The 19,564-nt window shown below is 43.3% G+C and overlaps 1 protein-coding gene across 1 annotated transcript in view; it reads left to right on the top strand.

Annotated features, from left to right (window-relative positions):
* The window catches only part of syne2b (spectrin repeat containing, nuclear envelope 2b), a 140,106-nt gene that overhangs the window by 65,990 nt on the left and 54,552 nt on the right, over positions 1-19,564 (top strand). The window contains exons 66-83 of the mRNA XM_086147898.1: positions 788-934; positions 1,866-2,006; positions 2,314-2,490; positions 3,252-3,389; positions 3,738-3,923; positions 5,330-5,443; positions 5,766-5,918; positions 5,991-6,101; positions 6,427-6,561; positions 7,538-7,663; positions 8,734-8,823; positions 9,753-9,908; positions 11,764-12,099; positions 14,531-14,686; positions 15,354-15,605; positions 15,699-15,817; positions 16,863-16,953; positions 17,137-17,232. Coding sequence (XP_086004024.1) covers positions 788-934; positions 1,866-2,006; positions 2,314-2,490; positions 3,252-3,389; positions 3,738-3,923; positions 5,330-5,443; positions 5,766-5,918; positions 5,991-6,101; positions 6,427-6,561; positions 7,538-7,663; positions 8,734-8,823; positions 9,753-9,908; positions 11,764-12,099; positions 14,531-14,686; positions 15,354-15,605; positions 15,699-15,817; positions 16,863-16,953; positions 17,137-17,232 — 2,724 coding nt within the window. The remainder of the gene's footprint in view (positions 1-787; positions 935-1,865; positions 2,007-2,313; positions 2,491-3,251; positions 3,390-3,737; positions 3,924-5,329; positions 5,444-5,765; positions 5,919-5,990; positions 6,102-6,426; positions 6,562-7,537; positions 7,664-8,733; positions 8,824-9,752; positions 9,909-11,763; positions 12,100-14,530; positions 14,687-15,353; positions 15,606-15,698; positions 15,818-16,862; positions 16,954-17,136; positions 17,233-19,564) is intronic.

The raw sequence follows: 19,564 nt of genomic DNA, 5'->3' as shown, positions 1-19,564 counted from the left end.
AATCCAAAAATTCAAGAAGATTCAAGAGATTCAAGGTTCAAAAAGGTTATTGTCATCCAAGAAATACAAAGTGCACATATTGTTTGCATTGCACTCTACTGCATTTTCAGAGAACAAATACTAAAAATAAAGAATGAAAAGCATAATGATAGATAAACCCCACACAAGATTAAAAAAAAAAAAAAATTTGATTTTTTTTTGTACCCATCATTTCTATCGTGTGTATCTGTTAGACACGATAAGAAAAATATAAAAGCAGTTCATTTTCCTCGTACAACCTGAAACAACTGAAGCTACTGCAGATGGATTTAATGGCAGTGCTCAGTGCGTTTGGGGGGCTTTTGTTTGAAAATCCTCCTCGGTCTCTTAAGGTGATTTGCTTCCAGATAGTCTCGCTTCAAGTGATTTTTAATAATAATAATTTATCCTTTATCAATCCCTCATGGGGAAATTTGTTCTCTGCAATTAACCCATCATGATTGAGCCATGAGCAGTAGGCTCCACAACGCAAATCTCTTTTCTCAGGAAGACACACACACACACACACACACACACACACAAAGGCTCAGTTTCAGATATAGATGCTCCTCCCTCTTTCACAGCTCTTCTGTGACTCAGGTATCCTCCCTTCCTCTTGCTCACCTGTTTTTCTTTTCTCAGAATGTTTTATTTGGTTGAATTTAGGCACTGATTCTAGTTCTTGATCAGAGGGTTCGGTCACTAATCAAATTGACCAACCACCTCAAGTTATTCAAATTGTGTCTTCTTCTCCTCCGGGGGCTTACAGGAAGTTCACAGGCAGCTCTGCATCCAGAAGTCTCTTCTCCAGCGTGTCATGGAGAGCCTGAAGTCCAAGTACTCGGACGCGGTGCTGGCTGAGTGGGAGGGCCAGTTTGAGGAGGTTCAACAGGCCCTGCAGCAGGTGGAACACAAGGTAAAACCCTGTTCGCTTCCAGCATGGAACTGAAATTGCATAGATTAGAAAACCTAAAAAAAATTGTTTACATGGAAACTGGGGCAAACTGTCACCTCACCATTGCCGCATTTTTGCTTTTTTTTGCGGTTCACTTCTTAATTACACCATTGATCAAAAGAATTTCTTGCCCTTCTTACTCATAACGTAAGCCAGATGCACCTTCCGTCAGTGCACATGGATCTACAGGAACTCAATCCGGCCATGGTGTTTGAATATTGGTCTTCACGAGGTTTCATGGATGAGCTTATAAAAATAAATAGGATAACGGTCTGTGAATACCGTCTTTCAACGTTTTTGCTGCCTTTTCTATCCATTCTCTATAAAGAGAACTGGATACAGAGTTAGAGGTGAAGCCTGGCTCATTGCAGTTAACCTGCGTAGTGATACAGGGTTAAATTAGCCCTTCAGTTAGCAGGGGATAATACGATTTAATAATGCAGAACTTGTAGACTTTCAAAACGTCATGGATCGATTTGTGACTCTGAAGGACTTTTCATAAATTTTCGAAAAAAAAAAAAAAAATGCTATCTGACGGAAAAGATGTTTTCTGTTTTTTCTCTGAACAGCTACCTCAATTTATTTTAGTTCCACTCTTTGGGGAATACGTTAAATTTAAGCTTCATCCTGCTCTATTTATACAAGCCGGGGTGATTTCAGGGTTTCTGGATTGTCTTTTAATGGAATGTGGTGACCTGAGGGTTTAACCCTTTTCTTGCTGCTTCAGTAGGGCTGTCCCCTCCCATGTTACTGCATCACTGCTCTGGTTCTTTATCCAGACTCCTTTGGGGCCTGGTGTCTTTTCAAACTATCTCTGGGTTGGGTATCCATCTCTGACACTCAAAAGCTCCTCTGTTGATGTCTTTGTGCCCCATTGGTCCACCTGGGTCAGGTGAATGAGGCTGTTGAGAGCAGCGGTCCCATCCATAGGCTCGGAGCCAGACTATCCGAGATCCAGACTGGCCTGACCTCCCTCCAGAAGCAACTAAAGCAGAGGAGTCCAACCGTGACCGAGGCTAAGTTCACTCAGAAGGTCGGCAAAAAAATCTATGAATTTCTGAATGAATTAATGTAAATAATTCCTTTTTAACATTATGCAAAGAAAACTCAAACAACCGGTTTTATAGCAATTTAAAGTGACTTGCGTTGTAATGTCGGGGAGCACATTCAAAATATTTGACTATATTTTACTATTTATTTTAAACCAATAAAATTCCTACTCAATATAATTCTACTGATTTTTCCCTAAATGAAGCCAGATACTACTTTGTACTTTTTGCCGTCTGGGGAATATAAGTCAGTTAAAAGAAATAAAAGTGTGTGTGTTGCTGTGCATAAAGTTTACTTGGGACGAGCTGGACATGTGGCACTCACGTCTGGCTGCGTTGGAGGGAGAAGTGCACGACTTGGAGAAGCCAGAGGAGGCGCTGTCGGTGACAGAGAGGCTTGTAGAGGTGCAGCAGCTCCACTCCCAGCTGTCCAAGCAGGCGGAGCAGAGAACCACCCTCCTCAGCAAGGTCAGGGAACCCAATATCTGGGGAATGAAGTAAACTAAACATGTACTTTACTATATTAAAGAGAGTATATGTTTACTCAACTTGGGAGAGTAACAAGGTATGGTTGACATCAAGTGAACTTAGTAAACTAAACATTAAGGAATAAACAAATCAATCAAGGAACCCAGAGAACTGAATATCCGGTGAAGCAAGGAAACTAACATTAGAGACCTGAGTAAACTAATCAAAAGAGAAACTAGATAGAGGGAATTAGACATTTAGGTAAAAAAATTAACTGAATTTTAATGGAGATAAGTAAAATAAATAGTTAGGGAACTTTAAAGTTAGGGAATTATATAAGCTAAATGTGAAGGGAATGAAACTTTTTGATAACAGAAGGAGCTAAATTAAAGTAACTCAGTAAACTAAGGAAAAGAAGTAACCACCATGAACAGCACTTAAGACTTTGGAAATTAAGTCAAATATAACTCAGGCAGCCAAACCTTTTTACAGTTACATAAATCAAATCCTTTGGGTTTTAAGGAGACTTGATATATAGCACTAGCATTGGGGCCCTCCCCTTCCTGCCTCTGTGCTAAACTGCGCCTTCCTTTGAGATGCTGGTTGAAAATAAATGTTCTTCGAGGTTTAAACTCCTACAACCATGAGTTAGTTCAAATATGATAGATTTACATTTATAACAAGGTCAGCTTTTATAAATTGGGAGTCTTTCAGTTGTTTCAGTGTTGGTTAACTAATCTCCTCACTTCCTGCTCCCTCAGATCCAGACGTGGCTCCAGGAGCACCGGGAGATGATTGACAGCTCCAGGAGCTGGATGTCAGAAGCCCAGTCGTGGCTGGCGGCTCCCTGCACCTACAAGACTGCCAAGTGCCTCAGTAACCACGTCCAAGCACTGCAGGTGTGTTCACTGATCCAAGGAACTCGAAAAATCGAAAATCCTCCACAATATTTTTTTGTCATTTGAATTTTATTAGTCTTGTTATTAAAAATAATACCATTTTGTTATTGCTTAAATTGTTTTCTGTAATTAACAGATTTTTTTTTTAATTTCTTTTTTTAACTCCACAACTTTATTTAAAGATTCATGTTACTGATCTATTTTGGAAAAAATAGACGCCTCAATAAAACATTGCGTTGTTTCTAACCGGAAAATGCACACATTTACAGGGAAGGGAAGATTTAAACTTACCAGTCAGTCAGTCAGTCAATCACTTAGTCATTATTTCTTTTTCCGTTGTCACTTCAGACGGTTCTGGGCGACTCGGCTCAGATCCGGGTCACCCTGCAGGGCTTCAGCTCCGTCTTGGACCAAATGTCGCAGGTCTGCGACGTGACAGCCCTGCGGGAGCAGCTAGCTGATGCTGACCAGCAGGTGGCGATGGTGCAGGACAACTTCACCGCCCCTCTGTCACAGCTGGAGCATGTTGCAGCCGTGAGTCTGACACCCGCTGGCCTCTTTTAAAATCCTCAACAGTAAAAAAATTCTGTAAATCCTTTATTTAATATTACTCATGCTTGATTTTGTAAGGCAGAGGGGAAAAATTAAGAGAAATTCGGAAATGTACTCAGAGTAAATTGAAATGAATGAAATTACCATTATAAAATTCCAAATAAGAATATAAAAAAATATATATATTTAATGAAGTTCAATGAAGTGAATGAAAAAGGAGGCATCCATCCATCCATCCATCCATCTTCCCCCGCTTATCTGGAGTTGGCTCACGGGGGCTGCAGCCGGAGCAGTGAGGCCCAGACCGCCCTCTCCCCTGCCGCATGCTCTACCTATTCTGGGGGACCCCAAGGCGTTCCCAGGCCAGCCTGGAGACATTGTCTCTCCAGCATATCCTGTGTCTTCCCCGTGGTCTCTTCCCAGATTAACGTGCTCGTAATACCTCCCATTGACGGCATCCAGGAGGCATCCTGACCAGATGCCCGAACTTCTCACCCTATCTCCAAGGGAGAGTCCGGCCACCCTGCAGAGAAAACTCATTTTGGCCACTTGTATCCGCGATCTTGTTCTTTCGGTCACTACCCACAGTTCGTGACCATAAGTGGGAGTGGGAAAGTTGATCGACCAGTAAATTGAGAACTTCATCTTCTGCCTCAGCTCGCCCTTCACCACAACAGACTGCAACACTGCAGACACTGCACCGATCCGCCTGTCGATCTCCCGCTCCATCCTTCCTCCATCCCTCACTTGTGAACAAGGCCTTGAGATACTTGAACTCCTCTACTTGGGGCAGGACCTCTTCCCTGGGGGCACTCCTCCTCTCTCTGGTTGAGCACCATGGTCTTGGACTTGGAGGTGCTGATCCTCATCCTGGCTGCTTCACACTTGGCTGCGAACCGCTCCAGTGAGAGCTGGAATTCATGGCCTGATGAAGCGAAAAGAACCACATCATCTTCCAAAAGCAGACTCGATCCACCGAACCGGATCCCCTCGATACCCTGGCTGCACCTGGATATTCTGTCCACAAAAGTTCTGAACACAATCGGTGAAAAGGGCAGCCCCGGCGAAGTCCGACTCTCACTGAAAACGGGTCTAACTTACAACTGGCAATGTGGTCCAAGCTCCAACACCCATCATACAGGGACCGAACAGCCCGTATAACGGGGTTCGGTACACCATACTCCCAGAGCACCCCCCTTGGGATTGCCTGCAGGACATGGTCGAATGCCTTCTCCAGATCCACAAAACACATGTAGACTGGTTGGGCAAACGCCCATGCCTAAAGGAGGGTTCTTAAGTGTAAATTGATTTTCCAGTCAAATGAAAAAGTGTAAATATATGTAAATACAAAGTGGACAGATATGCCCGCTCACCTCTGCTCCCTGCAGGAAGTGGAGGTCATTGAACGTGAGGTCCGTAGGATGGAGAGCGATGTGGGAGAGATCAGAAACTTCCTGTGTTCTCCAGAGGGCGTCTCCAGCTCAAAGAGCGAACTCCTGAAGGTGCTGAGCTTCTGGTTATTTTTTTTTAATTACATATGATAATTTAATTGCTCTGATTCACTTACGTATCTGTATATTTATCTATTTACCTATACTTGTATAGGTGTCCTGAAAACATTCTTTACATGTGATCAAAAACACGATCTACTTGTGTTTTAAGTACATGGGCCAGATGTGGCCGTCAAACAGGTCAGGGGGTATGGTGCTGGGTAGTTCCAGGAGTTCATACTTTACACGTAAAACACTCACAGCACGCTTTGGTGGTTCTGAACATCTCACAGAGTAACGTAGTCTCACTGCTGCCCATTCTGTACATATCCAGACACTGGAGAAGAAAATCTGCTCTATCAGGACAACCATCACTGAGGTCCAGAGCAGAAAAGCCAACCTCCGTTTGCCTGAGAACGCTGAGGAGAGTTTGACCGTCTTCAGCATCATCACCGAGATCCAGAATCTTCTATTGGGGCTGGAAAAGGTCTGAGAATCGATAAGCATTCATAACAATCAATAACCGATCAGGTACTTCATGCACAGTTTGTCACTGCAGACGGTCCCGGCACTCTTTGTCCAGCAGCCGCCGACCACCGTCCAGGTGGAACCGTCTCAGCAGGTGACCCCTGAACCACCATCTCTGACCTCTGCAGCAAAGAAACCCCAGGTGAGAGCTTGAGGGGCCGCTTACTTTTTTGTCAGAGGTGCAGTCTAGGAATCTATGCTCATCTCAACTTGGCTTCAGTGGAGATTAGTGAAGCCCCGCCCCTTCCAGCAGTGTTTGAGTCATCTTAGAGCATCCTCAGACAGGTCCTCTGAGGGAACTGTGGGATTCTGTCATCTAAAACGCCACCTCCTGACCTTTCAGGACCATGGAGTAGAAGTGAAGTGCTATGTACAAAATGCAGTATTTTTGTTGCAGACACACAACTTAGTTCTATCCATCAGTCCTCCCTCCATCGAGTCTGTGTATAATGACTGCGTTTCGCTAGGAGGGAGAGGAGCGGGTTCGGATCGAGATTGCACACGTCAAGGAAGGCGTCCTGACCGAAACCGCGGCCTCCATGCAAACAGAGGGGCTTTCCCCCTCCGAGCCGCAACTGCCATCGACCCTCGGGGTCATCCAGGTGAGGACAGGCGTATCAGTACCCAGGCTGGATGGGACTGGATGCCAAAGGAAGGTGGAGTTTGTCTGTCTTCACTGCAAATTAAGCGTCTCTGTATTTGAATATGAAATCCAGAGATGGAACCAATGTTTGTTACCTTGTTCTTAATTCCAGACTGTGAATGACATCCCTTGGACATGCGTCATTAACTGATTATTAATTATCATCTAACATTGTCTTTTGTGTTCTAACACATGCTTGATACTAATAATTTCCCTGCCAGGTTCTTTGTTTGTTTGTGTGAGGAGAGAAGGGTAGGACTATTTCTTGGCAAAATTGAACAAAATCTACCACCCTGGCTTAAGAAAAAAGTTCCTGGCTGGTAGAGCCTGGGCTGCAGAGGGGAAATGCTGCATTTTTTAGGAAAAACAACTTAAAAAAAAAAAAAACTTCAGGCAATGGGATAGTCTTCTCATGTCATCTGTCTAAAAATTCAGACTAAAGACTACTTTCACTTGGACTCAAAGACGTTGTCTTGGAGTTTACATGAAAGAGTGCATTTTTGGTATCTATTGAAGGAAGGCATTGAAATTTGACACAAATTTAAAATGAGATTCAAGATTTAGTGTGTCAAATATCAAGTTAACTTTACGACTTTACGATAGAGAGTACCTGTACAGGGAATAGACCAGGATTGTTTAGGGTTCTGATATTTAAGTGGGCAGATATTTTCCATGCTATTACGATAATGAAATGGAATATTGAAAGGGATTTTATTAAATTTAAAACAAATATTTGTCTCAGGCTCTTGGATGTTCCAAAAGAGTATCGATCGCCAAAGGTTACTGCTAATACTAGACAAAACACTCTTTAACCCAAAGCCAATTTTAATATCTCATGAAAGGCTGAACAGAGCTCCTTCAAGGTGAAAATCCTCAGTGCACATTGATAGCGAAGTATTAAAGGCCACTTGACCTTCGTGTCTTCGTGTCAGCAGCAGGGGCATGATGCCATGCCCAGGGCCAAAAAGGGCCTGTTGGGGGCCAGTGATGTGAAACAGGAAGTGGCTGGAGGAGGTGTTTTCCAGTGGCTCTGGGATGCTTTCCTGGGCATTTCTCCAGAGGTAATGATCGTCTCTGGGCCAACACAACGCTTTCCGTCTTTTCAGCCACAGATTTTGCTGTTTCGGTTCGGGATTGACTCAGTGATCAGTCACGTCATGCTAAATTATCACTATTAAAACATAATTCTGGAATTGGAAATGGTAGATTTTATCTGACCATTGAATATAGGAAGAGACAGACTTATTTTTGACAAATGTTGGAAATGACGGGGGACACCCGCAGGAATGGATTATCCCACATCCGGGACAGACGGAATCAAACACCTTGGCTCCTGATACAAATTTCTTCCTTTAGTTCCACTTGACTGCTGAGGTAGCGTCGTCTGATGCCACGTACCATTTGCAAATACCAGAAGCAAGCAGCACAGCTCCAATAGCCCAATAATCACCAGTTCATGTTCCTTTTATTCGATGAGTTGGTTGCTTTATAAATTGTCCGAAAGCAGCGGGGAAATGAACAATGATACCTTTTTGTAATGACACAATATTCAATTTCCTTTCATAGAAAGGGCAAAGGTCAAAAGAGTTTTGTCCTCAAGCTTCATTCTTTTTTTTCATTTGACTGAGAGCTGACAATTTTTGATCAAAGTAGTTGACAACTGCATGATCCGAAAAGAAAAATAGAAAAGATATGGATTAATAATTGTTCTTCGCAGAGCTGAGACAGAAATCTCTTTCTTTTTGAAGAGCGGAGGGATTTCATTTTTTCAGAACACATTATGAGAAAGAATTTGAACAAGACTTAGTTAAATTGAGTTAAACACCTGAGACCATAACTAATAATCTTGCTGTCATTAATCCCATTAATCCAGTCCGGGCTCGCTGACTAAAATCTGACCTCCTGAGCCCGGGTCCCTCTGTTCTCACCTTCATCCCTTCATCTACCATCCTCCTCGTCCTTAAACCCCCTTCTCTGCTCCCCGAATCCATCTGTCTCCTTTCCCTCGTACCTTTGCTGTACTTGTCTTCTCCCCGTAGGGGGCAGTGTGGAACAAGGTTTTGCCTGAGAACATGTTCTCCAGTCCATTTTGCCTTCAGACTTACTCCAGCTGTTTTGCTGCTGCCATCAGGTTCCATCAATCATTGTCACCAGTGCGACAGAGTCAGCCAGCGATTTCAGCAGTGAGGAGTCCGAACAACAGCCCGTGGAGGAGACAGAGGTAATTCCAGGGGTCACATGACCACAGATGTGAGCATGGAGAGCAAGGATCTCTTGAGTTCTACAGAGGGAACATCTTGGGATTCACTGTAGTTTAAGCCACGCAAATTTGATCACAAATTCAAGATGCTTTACTGCAGGGGTGTCAAACTCGAGGCCCGTCGGTCAGATCGGGGCAACAAACAAGTTTAATCTGGCTTGCAAAGCTAAAAGATATGAGGCTTCAGGTGTGAATCGAACAGTAATTGATATGTCGTGATTTTTAACGTCCGACCCACATGAGAATAGATTTTCCTCCATGTGGCCAATGAGCTAAAATGAGTTGGACACCTGTGCTCAACTGGATCACAAATTGAAGATGTTCTACGGTGAACCGTCCTTAATACAAATGTAGTTTTAGTAGTGATTAGTTTGTTGTGTGGCAGGGATTGCATTTTCAAAACTCCTGAATGAAAACATTTTGTAATCGTATAATGGTATAGTATTAGGTAATAGTGATAACGATAAATACATGGATGAACATTCAGAACATTTATGTATAAATCACTGCTTTTAATAAAATTCCACCTTAATCACAATCAAAATGATTTGATCAAAACCCTGGAAATTCAAATCATTATTATCGGTAATTGATTGATTGCTTCCATTCAAAAAATGTGGGTTTTATTTTGTGAAAACACTAGTCAAACACAATCACTGTTAATTGGACTGCGTTGGGGGTTGCTCTACTTTTACTTCACAGTATTTGAGTCTGAATTGGTACGGCATGTCTGCATTGTTCTTGTAAAGTGTGTGTGTTTGACATGAAATACACTTCAGATGTTTTTGTGTAACTGCAAATGTCAGAGACTCAAACACGGAGGAGGGTTCAAGAGGAGTGCGTGTTTAACCAACTGACCTGACTGATCTCTCTAACCCTGTTTCCTTCAGGATATTCAGGGCATCTCTGGAACCACTGGGGCCGGTTCCTCCGAGGCTTTTTCAGAACCCCTGGCCACAGTCAGGACTCAGGTTCCGCCCGAGAACGCGGTAAACGCTGCCTCCCCCGCCTCCTCGCCCGCCACCGGGCCGCAGCAGAGATGCGTAGTATCCTAGATCTAGAGCTAGTTTACACAGAACCTTTGGCTTCTTCTCCAGCTAGGACCTCCAGTGTTGTCTAGAGCCAGGTATAGGGATGCCCCTGTGAGCAAGAGCTCCTCCAGAGTGCAATTTGGGACTTGTCATTTTCTTACAATTGTGGAATGTCAACTGACATCCAAAACCAACCAAAAAGCTCTGTGTTCTCCATTATAAAGCTATTTGCCATTCCAGAATCCTGGAACTCCTCAATAACTGTGGTAGATTTTATTTTCTAAATCAATCCTTAAAATGTTCACCTTCTGCTGGAGCCAACCCCAGATAATGAGCTTCTGCTACTAGTTGTAGACGTGCCTAAGAAGTAATCGTGCTATACAGGAACCGTGTTGAGCAATGATTATCCCCTCCAGTGCATTGAAGCTCAGTATTTGGTCCTGGATCTCGAGCAAGGACTCTTGATTTGGAGCATCATTGATATTTTCATGAAAGACAGAAAGATGTTGTCTGACTTTTAGATCAGTTCCTTTTCTCTTTTTTAAAACTTCGTCCTACAGGACTCTCAAGCGCCTTAATAATTGAGCCCCGAGATTTCTCTCAAACAAAATTCATTATCTCTACTTCTTTCACCTAGATCTAGAATGCAGTAGTGTAGCAGTGGTGCATGATTTTTTTTTCTCCATACCAAACCTTTTGACATCAACTTGTTCTGAATTACAACACAGACTGGATATTTTACTCTGAAAGTCCTGCTCTAAAATCTTAAAGACGACCCTTAAAACTCTTTCCAGAACCAGCAGTTCTTTTTGAGCATACTTCTTCTCCAAACCTATCCCAGAATTCTCTTTTCCTCTCAGAGCCAAGTCTCGATCGACAGACATATTCAAACAAGATCTCCTGAGATCTTCTGCAACCTCTAATCCTCGGAGCATTTAAATAGCATTTTTTTCCAATTACTGCCTCTTTGTTTAAGATGTATTTTTGCTATGACAAAGTATTTGAAGTATCTGCCAAAGTATTAAAGCATCCACCAATTATCTGTTTTTTCTACTCCGACGTTTACATGAAGAACTTTGGGTGCCTGAGCAAGCAGAACAGGGTTTCATAGCTCCGTTCTGCTGGACAGCTCTCGGGCGGTTCTCACGCAGACTCCTGATGCTTTAGTTTAGTTTTGTTTTTTCTTCTGTTTCTTTTTCTTTTCTAGATCAAAAGCCGGTCGTTTGTTGCTCGTTCTAAATGTACATTAAATGTACAAATAGACAGATATTGTGTTCTGCATTGTATCAACATTGGCTGAGAGATGCCAATCAGTTTCTCTGTCCCCCGATCCCTTGTCTGCTTGCTAATGTGCATCCTGTGCCAAACCCGTTGTCCGGTAAGCTAACGATAATAGAACGTCTGGAGAACTGACGTATAATTGGGTCTGGAACCTGGAAACAAATTTCTACTAAAAATAGAAATAAGATTGTTGATGGAAGGCAATGAAACTGCACTGCTTTGACCTGGTTACCAATTAACTCAGCTGACAATGGGTGAACACCACTGGACTCCAGATTTAGGAAAAGAAAAATGTATGCACCTTTTAAATTGCACTGTATTTTTGCTCCACTCGACTTAATATGCTTAAAAAAAATAGATTGATTCAAAATAAGCTTTTGTTTAGGCGGTTTTCACCCAAACGCAGCTGTACTGAGATGTCTTACGGCATGTGCTGTACTTGAACGTTGTTTCACCTTTTTTTTTAGTGTCTTTTTTTTCCTGTTCTGTCTTCAAAATGAGCACATTATTAAAAACAACAAAATACTAAAATACAAATAAACCCACATCGGTGATCCAACCCCTTCCGTCTCTCTTCTTTCTGTGTCAGGATCTCATGATGGGACAGAGGGGGCTTGCATGGCGGGGGGATGGCGGCCGGCTGGAGGGGCCGAAGACTCACGCCGCGCTTAGAGAGCACACATGGGTCGAGGAGCAGTGTAGGGGTGCTAGTGCAGGTGGCGGCGAGGCACCGAACGTCGACGGGCGCTTGTTGCAAAGGCAGGTTCGGTCTGGAGAGGGAAGGTTAGGGGAGGCCGAGTCAGCCGACCTGGAAGGAGCAGTCAGTGCAGGAGCTGAGGCCTCGGAGCCTCCCCCAGCCCCCGCCTCCTCACCTGGGCCCTGGCGCCGGGACCTCACTGAGCGCCCCCCACCCACAGGTGCCCCGGTAAGACCGAGCGTCAATGAAGATCTGGGATCTCTTGCATGAAGCGAGAGCAATGTTCTCCATCTAACCCTCTAACCTGTAGGACGGGACAGTGTTAGATTGCTGCCGTTTCAGGACCGTGGTTCTAGGACCAGTGTTCTGATCGGTGCTACATCTGGATATGCGTTACTTTTGGGTTATTTGGGCTGTTTTAGGTTTGATTTTTGCCTGCTTTAATTTGCCACGAAACAGAGGGAAAACGACAACACGGTTACCGTGACGAAAACATCAGTGATTGCATTGCCATGTCAATGCAAACAGCGGTACTTGTGGGAAGTTTACAAAGTGGCCACATGTCCTGAAAAAAAAACTGTCCCAGAGTCCCTGGATGCAGTGTCAGTGACTCACATAACTCACAGCTGGACTGAGGCCACTCTCGTCCAGCCTAATTTCCAATTAATTTATTCATTTACACTCTGATATAATCCCAGCTTGACAAAGTTCACTCATTCATAATCAAATCCAGCCAGGAAGGAGAACTGAACTACCCAGTTTTAATGTCCCCACAAACTGTAATTGTCCCTGATATATTCTTGTTCTTCCACAGGAAGTTAACGTCTCACAGGAAAGTTGCACAAAAAATAACTCGTTATTTAATTTGAGAATATTTTATTATCATTATTATATTATTTAGAGGGGTCAAGACACTAAAAACTACAAGCGCAAAAATCCAGGCAGGTGTTTTTCTTAATAAAAAAAAGACATTGAAATAAAAATAAAATTGCTTGTAAAAGAATGGATTTTACTTGCAATTCTATTAATGGAAGAGGAACGTGAATGACAGCAAATGCAGAGCGAAGCATCAAATTAAAAGCAGGTTCGTCAACTCGTTCAGTGGGAATGAAACTTTCATTTAAAGGTTATTACAGGATTGTAAACGCCACTCATCTACACACACAGACACACACACACAGTCATGCACACTTTAATTAAAGTGTGCTATGGTGCACTAATCAGAGAAAATGCACTGTTTACCTTCCAAGTACTTCTAAATTAAATTTCGTGTTTATACTGAGGCTTTCACAGATAAAATTAATAAAGATCTTATTTGGGCCTCTAATCCTATCTTCAAAGGAATATTTCAGTGTACCAAAAAACTTGTGTGCAAGTTGAACTTGAACAACTACAGAATGGTCTTATGTACCACCATTTTACAAATAGAACACAGGCAGGAAGTACTTCAGAAGTCAAGCTGCAGTGCAGGTATACAGCTTGACAAAGTCTAATCGCAGTAAAACTGGAAAAAAGTCCAGAGTGCATCCGTGCAAGCACATGTATTGACACAACATTTATACAAAGAAATTAAGAAAAACACATTGTTGCTATTTTTTTGTTGTCCAAACATATGTCAAAATAAAATGTAGCAACTGCAGCTTTCCCTTGGGCGCCAGTGTTGGTCACAGTGAATTTACAGTAAGTCTTACAGACTAATGTACAACTAAGTTATAGAATAATTCAACTTTTGGGGCCCACTGTCCTCATATAAGGACGTTGAGTTTTCCAAACCAATTTTTTCTACAATTTTATATATTTACTGTTTACTATTCATTACTATATCAGTATTACATCGAGCTCCTTTGAGCTCCCTCTGAAGGACGAGCAACTGAAACAGTATAAATAAGATAAGATGAAATGATAAATCATAAGTTCTAATGAGCAATTTCAAAAAGACACTATGGTAATGCTTATTTAGGCAGTACCTGTTTGTGGATGCTTGGTTTTAATTTTGAATCCCCCCCACAATCCCCATGTGACACAAGAGAGTTGAGACCTATAACAAACTAAAAACAGTAAAATAGGCCCATTGTCCCCTGTATGAGGACATTAATCTTTTGCAAAAAAATGTAGACATTTTTTTGCTTGATTTTGATATTTTTAAATATTTTCACAAATTTCTTAATATTTTATGGCTTCCTGAAGCTCATTTTCAATCATTTCTCACCGATGCACTGGTAATCGGTTACTGGGTCGACTCCTCAGGTCATGTGACCTGAGGGGGTCACTTATGGACCGACAACAAAGTGAAAACAAAAGGAAAAAAAAAAAAAAAACGCCACTTTACAGGTGAAGCCAGACAGGTGGATGATTGACAGTTTGTCTGTGTAAGGAAGCAGCAGGTAAGTGTTTTCTTTAGCCACACCCTTATGACTCACCTCCACCTGCAGCCTCAGGCTGTCATATGCTCTCTCTTTCTCTCTCTCGCTGCAACAAAGGTGTCACCAGAACCTGCCGTCTCTCCAGGAAGTGGTGTTTGTCACAGAAGGGGGTGGAGCTTAGGGGGCAGCAGAGTCAAGGGAGACAGAGGGGCCGTCAGTTCAGTAAATCCTCCTTGGGTTGAGGACCTCCTTGTTAACCTGCAGCAGGTGGCCTTGGTGTTGTGTTTCCATTTCAGGCTTTTGGGGGGCCACAGCCAGACCAGGACCAGGACCAGATCCTCCATGTGCGACCGGAGGACGTGGCTCTGCTGGAGCGGCGCCTACAGGAGGCCCGGAGCAGCCTCGGGTCCAACATGGTAGACGACGTAGAGCGGCAGCTGGCGGTCTGCCAGGTAAGCCCTGCCCACCGGTCACACCTGGACATGCTTGACTTGCACACTGCAAGTGTTTGTCTGGGGGGGCGGGGTTCGAGGCGAGTACAGGAGGAACCGCAGAGCCTTTTCAAATTCTGACTACAAGTCAAACGTTTGAGGCAACGGGGTTCCTTGGAAGAGGAAGAAACACACACTCATACATACAAACACAGAATTAGCCAATTCAAAGCCTTGTATACAATCAACGTTTTATCTCGCTGATATTTCTTGAGTTTTATATGATCTGCATTCATTTTTTGTGGATATTTTTTCAAGATAGTTATGTTTTTTTTCTTTGATATTTACATAACATTTGAAATACATTTGAAATACATAACGGGTTCAAGACTGTGTTAGTCTTGCTCCATGTACAGCTTATTCAGTCTGTTATCCATTTTCAGCTTATTAAAGTAAACTGCCTTTGTGACTCTGGTCAGGGGACCGGATGCAATTGTGACACCAATTTTCTCCAGAAAAAATGTTTTGCTGTGTTTTTTGTAAATACTATTTTTGGTTAATATCATTTAATGTGGTTTTCACACAGACTACTGATAAGCAGATCATATATTTTGTGTGTGTGTGTGTGTGTGTGTGTGTGTGTGTGTGTGTGTGTGTGTGTTTGTGTGCGCGTTTGTGTACCTTGCAGGAAATGTTCCAGGAAATCGAGCAAAAGGTCTCAGGCCTATCAGAGCCGGCTGGGCTGGAGGAGGCAGAGCTGCTCTCCTCCAGGCTGGAGCTGCTGAAATCCAGCCTGCTCTCCTTCCAGGAGCTCCTGCAGGAGCAGCGGGGCAGGGAAGGGGATGCGGGACAAAAGGGGGAGGCCCGCAGCTGCGTCCGGGAGATTTTCTCCTCCCAGAGGAACAAGCTGCTGAGGCAGAGCAGCCTCCAGCAGCAGAAGGTGAAGAGGAACCTTCCCCTAAAAACTCTGAAACATTTAGAAAACCTCAAGTTCATATTAAGGCTCAAAAGGCCAATGGTGTCTTCTTTGCAGGAGCTGGAGGAGCACCTGGAGGAGCAGAGGAGTTTGATCCAGGCCATTGCCAAGCAGGGTGGCGGGCATTGTCCTCCCAGCCAGGAGCCCAATAGCAGCCGCAGCTCACTATCCACACAGTAATACCGCCGCCTCACTGATATTATGGGTTATATTTGTTTGAGCACAAGTCATTTTATATTTTGCCTCCTCCATTGTCCCAACCTTTCACCCATATTTGGGGATAAACTTGATTATTTCATTTTTTTTATTAACTTTCTGTTAATTAGTAATATTTCTTATTGATTTTATATTTTTATTTATTTATTTATTTATAAAAAAATGATATGTTGCTAAGTTGGTTTCTTAATTTGAAGTATATTTCTTTTTTTTTGCTATTTACATTTCTTTCATGTTTTTAAGTTTTTGCTGGTTGTCTGGGATTTATGACCAACCTGGTTATCATTTTTTTCACATTTTCTTCAAATTAGTTTGTCTTGTTTTCTTAACAGATTTTAGAAAATTAGGGCACCTTCAGAAAACGTCTGTGGGACGTCTGATTTTTTGATAACACTTTCAGTTAATTGAGATTCAGTAGGAATAACGTCAGTAATTAATTAAAGAAAATTCTTCCCATGTGTAGCCTGTCTCATCAATCGGCCCCCAATGACACTGTCCCAACCCTTCAATTGCACAACTTTGCACAACTTGCCACTTTGCACCACCGACCACAATCGCCCTGATTTCACTCTTAATTTAATGACTGTTACATGTTGTCTGTTTAACACTATTTACCACAGTAAATTCCTTGCAGTTGAAATATTTCTTGGCAATGAAAGCAATTCTGATTCTTACGGGAAATACAGTAAAATTGAAATTTTAAATCAAATTTTTACAACTTGTCATATGCATTTTTATTGAACGAAATTAGCCTTCGTAACGTACATGTTGCATCAAATTGAATGTTTTACTTTTAATTATATTCTATTTCAAATTCGTATATACATATTTTTTTTTCTTTTTTCAGGTTTAGTTTTTAGTATTTTTTGCTTTTTTTTATTTAGGTAAAGTTCAGAAGTTCAGGAAAGAAAGTGAATCAAAGAGAGAAAGGAGGAGGGAGGGAGGGAGGGAGGGAAGAGGAAAAAGCTGTAAAAAGGTTGATAATGGAAGTGTTAATTCTTCCAGGCGGCCTCCTGCGAGGGCTGGAGGGAGGTGGGAGCGCCTCCGCGCTCGACTGCAGGCGGAGGAGGAGAAGTGGCTGCTCCCTCCTTCCAAGGTAACGACTGGAGTGCTTGATTTTCACCTTCTAATAGAAAAAAAGAGTCTCCGCTTCGGTTGATTATCACCTCCTCCTGAGCGGCGGCCATTCTGACGCCTCCTCACCGCGATGGCACCCCCTTTCCCCCCTCAGCATCTCCCTCTCATGTTGTATTTTTCGTCGTCTCTTTCTTCTTCCAAGGCGACACAACGGCGGGGGGGGACCGCCGGACGTTTGATTGACAGCCGGAGCCTGATGGAGCTTCGGAGCCTGGTTGGGAGGCTGAGCGCTGTTCAGGTGAGCGGCCAGCTGTGGGCGCCAGTTCCACACGAAGGGAACGAAAAACCACGGAGAAGCGTCAAACTCCACTAGACATAATGCGTAGTTTCTGTGAAGCAGTCTTCCCGCCATGAAACACAACGTCTTTGTCGCCTTCTTCCTCTTCTTCTTGTTCGCCACAGTGAATCGACGTCCTCCATCTCATCCCCTTCTCTGTATCCTCTTTCCTCTCACGCTACTCACTTCTTACTCCTCTTCTTCTCCTTACGGCTTTCCCTTCAGGGGTTGCCACACCAAATCGACCTTTGAATCAATCGTCGCCATCTAACCCTATTCTCTGTATCCTCCTCTCTCACACCAATTACCTTCATATCCTCTCTCGCTATGTCAATAAATCTTCTCTTTGGTCTTCCTCTAGACCTCCTACCTGGCAGCTCCAATTCCAGCATCTGTCTACCAATATATTCACTTTTCCTCCTCTGTGTATGACCGAACCATCTCAGTCTGGCTTCTCTGACCTTCTCTCCAAAACATCTAACGTTTCCTGTTCCTCTGATAGACTCATTCCTGATCCTATTCACCCTGGTCACTCCCAAAGAGAACCGTAGCGTCTTCATCTCTGCAACCTCTAGCTTTGCCTCCTGTCTTTTCTTCATTGTAAATGTTTCTTGGCCATACAGCATTGCTGGTCTCGCCACTGTCTTGTACACTTTTCATTTTGGCTGATAGTCTTCTATCACATAGTGCCCCAGACACTTTTCTCCACCCATTCCAACTTGCTTGTACCCGTCTCTTCGCCTCTTTTCCACACTCTCTACTGGTCGGGACTGTTGACCCCGAGTACCTGAAATTCTCAACTTCTTGATCTCCACTCCCTGTAGCCTCACCATTCCAACTGGGTTCCTCTCATTCACGCACATATACTCTTTCTTGCTGCAACTAACTTTCATTCCTCTCTTTTCAAAAGCATACCTCCACCTCTCAAGATTTTCCTCAGCCTGCTCTGTGCTCTCACTACAGACCACAATGTCATCTGCAAACATCATGGTTCATGGGGATTCCTGTCTGACCTCATCTGTCAGCTTGTCCATCACCACTGTAAACATGAAGGGGCTCAAAGCTGATCCCTGATTGAGTCACATCTCCACCTTGAACTTCTCTGTTACCCCTACAGCACACCGCACCACTGTCTCACAGCTACCATACGTGTCCTGCACCAGTCTAATATACTTCTCTGCCACTCAAGACTTCCCCATACAATACCAGAGCTCCTCTCTTGGCACCCTGTCATATGCTTTTTCCAGGTCTACAAAAACACAATGCAGCTCCCTCTGGCCTTCTCTGTAATTCTCTATTAACATCCTCAAAGCAAATACTGCATCTGTAGTACTCTTTCTAGACATGAAGCCATTCTACTGTCCACAAATGCTGACTTCTGCTCTCAGTCTACTTTCCTCTACTCTTTCCCATAACATCAGTGTATGGCTCATCAACTTTATCCCTCTATAGTTGCTGCAATTCTGCATATTCCCCTTATTCTTAAAAAATTGCCACCATCACACCATTCAGGCATCTTCTCTCTCCCTAAGATCCTGAATCCTTGAATAATCTAGTCAGAAACCCTACTGCTGCCTCTCCTAGACACTTCTACACCTCCATAGGTGTATCATCAGGACCAACTGCCATTCCACTCTGCATCGTCTTCACTGCTTTCGTCACCTCACGTTTATCAATCTCTGCTACTTCGAGGTCAACAATTGTCGCGTCTTTCCTTGCCTCTCTCATTTTCATCAGCTCTTCAAAGTACTCTTTCCATCTTCCCATCACTCTTCTAGCATCTGTCAATACATTTCCCTCTCTATCCTTAATCACCCAGACCTGTTGTACATCCTTTCCATCATTATTCTTCTGCTTTGCCAACCTGTATAGATCATTCTCACCCTCCTTACTATCCAACTGAGCATCTAAGTCATCGTACGCCCTTTGTTTTGCCTTTGCCACCTCTATCTTTAACTTATATTGTATCTCCCTGTACTCCTGTTTGTACTCATCCCACTTCTTTTTTGCTAACCACTTTCTCTGTATACACTCCTGCACTTCCTCATTCCACCACCAAGTCTCCTTATCTACTTTCCTTCAAGATGACACACCAAGTACTCTCCTACCTGTCTCCCTGATAGCACGAGCTGTAGTTGTCCGATCATCTGGAAGCTCTCCCTGACCACCCAGAGCCTTTCTCAACTCCTCCTTGAAAACCATACAATACACCTCCCTTTTCAGCTTCCACCACTTCGTCCACTGCTCTGACTTTGTCCCCTTGATCTTCCTTGTCACCAGAGTCATCCTACAA

This window comes from Fistularia commersonii, chromosome 1, assembly GCF_037954325.1.
Source record: "Fistularia commersonii isolate RoL2024-O1a breed Wild chromosome 1, RoL_Fcom_v1.0, whole genome shotgun sequence".
NCBI classification, from domain to species: domain Eukaryota; kingdom Metazoa; phylum Chordata; class Actinopteri; order Syngnathiformes; family Fistulariidae; genus Fistularia; species Fistularia commersonii.
The sequence above is the reverse complement of the archived record's forward strand: the minus strand, read 5'-3'. Positions and strand labels throughout refer to the sequence as shown.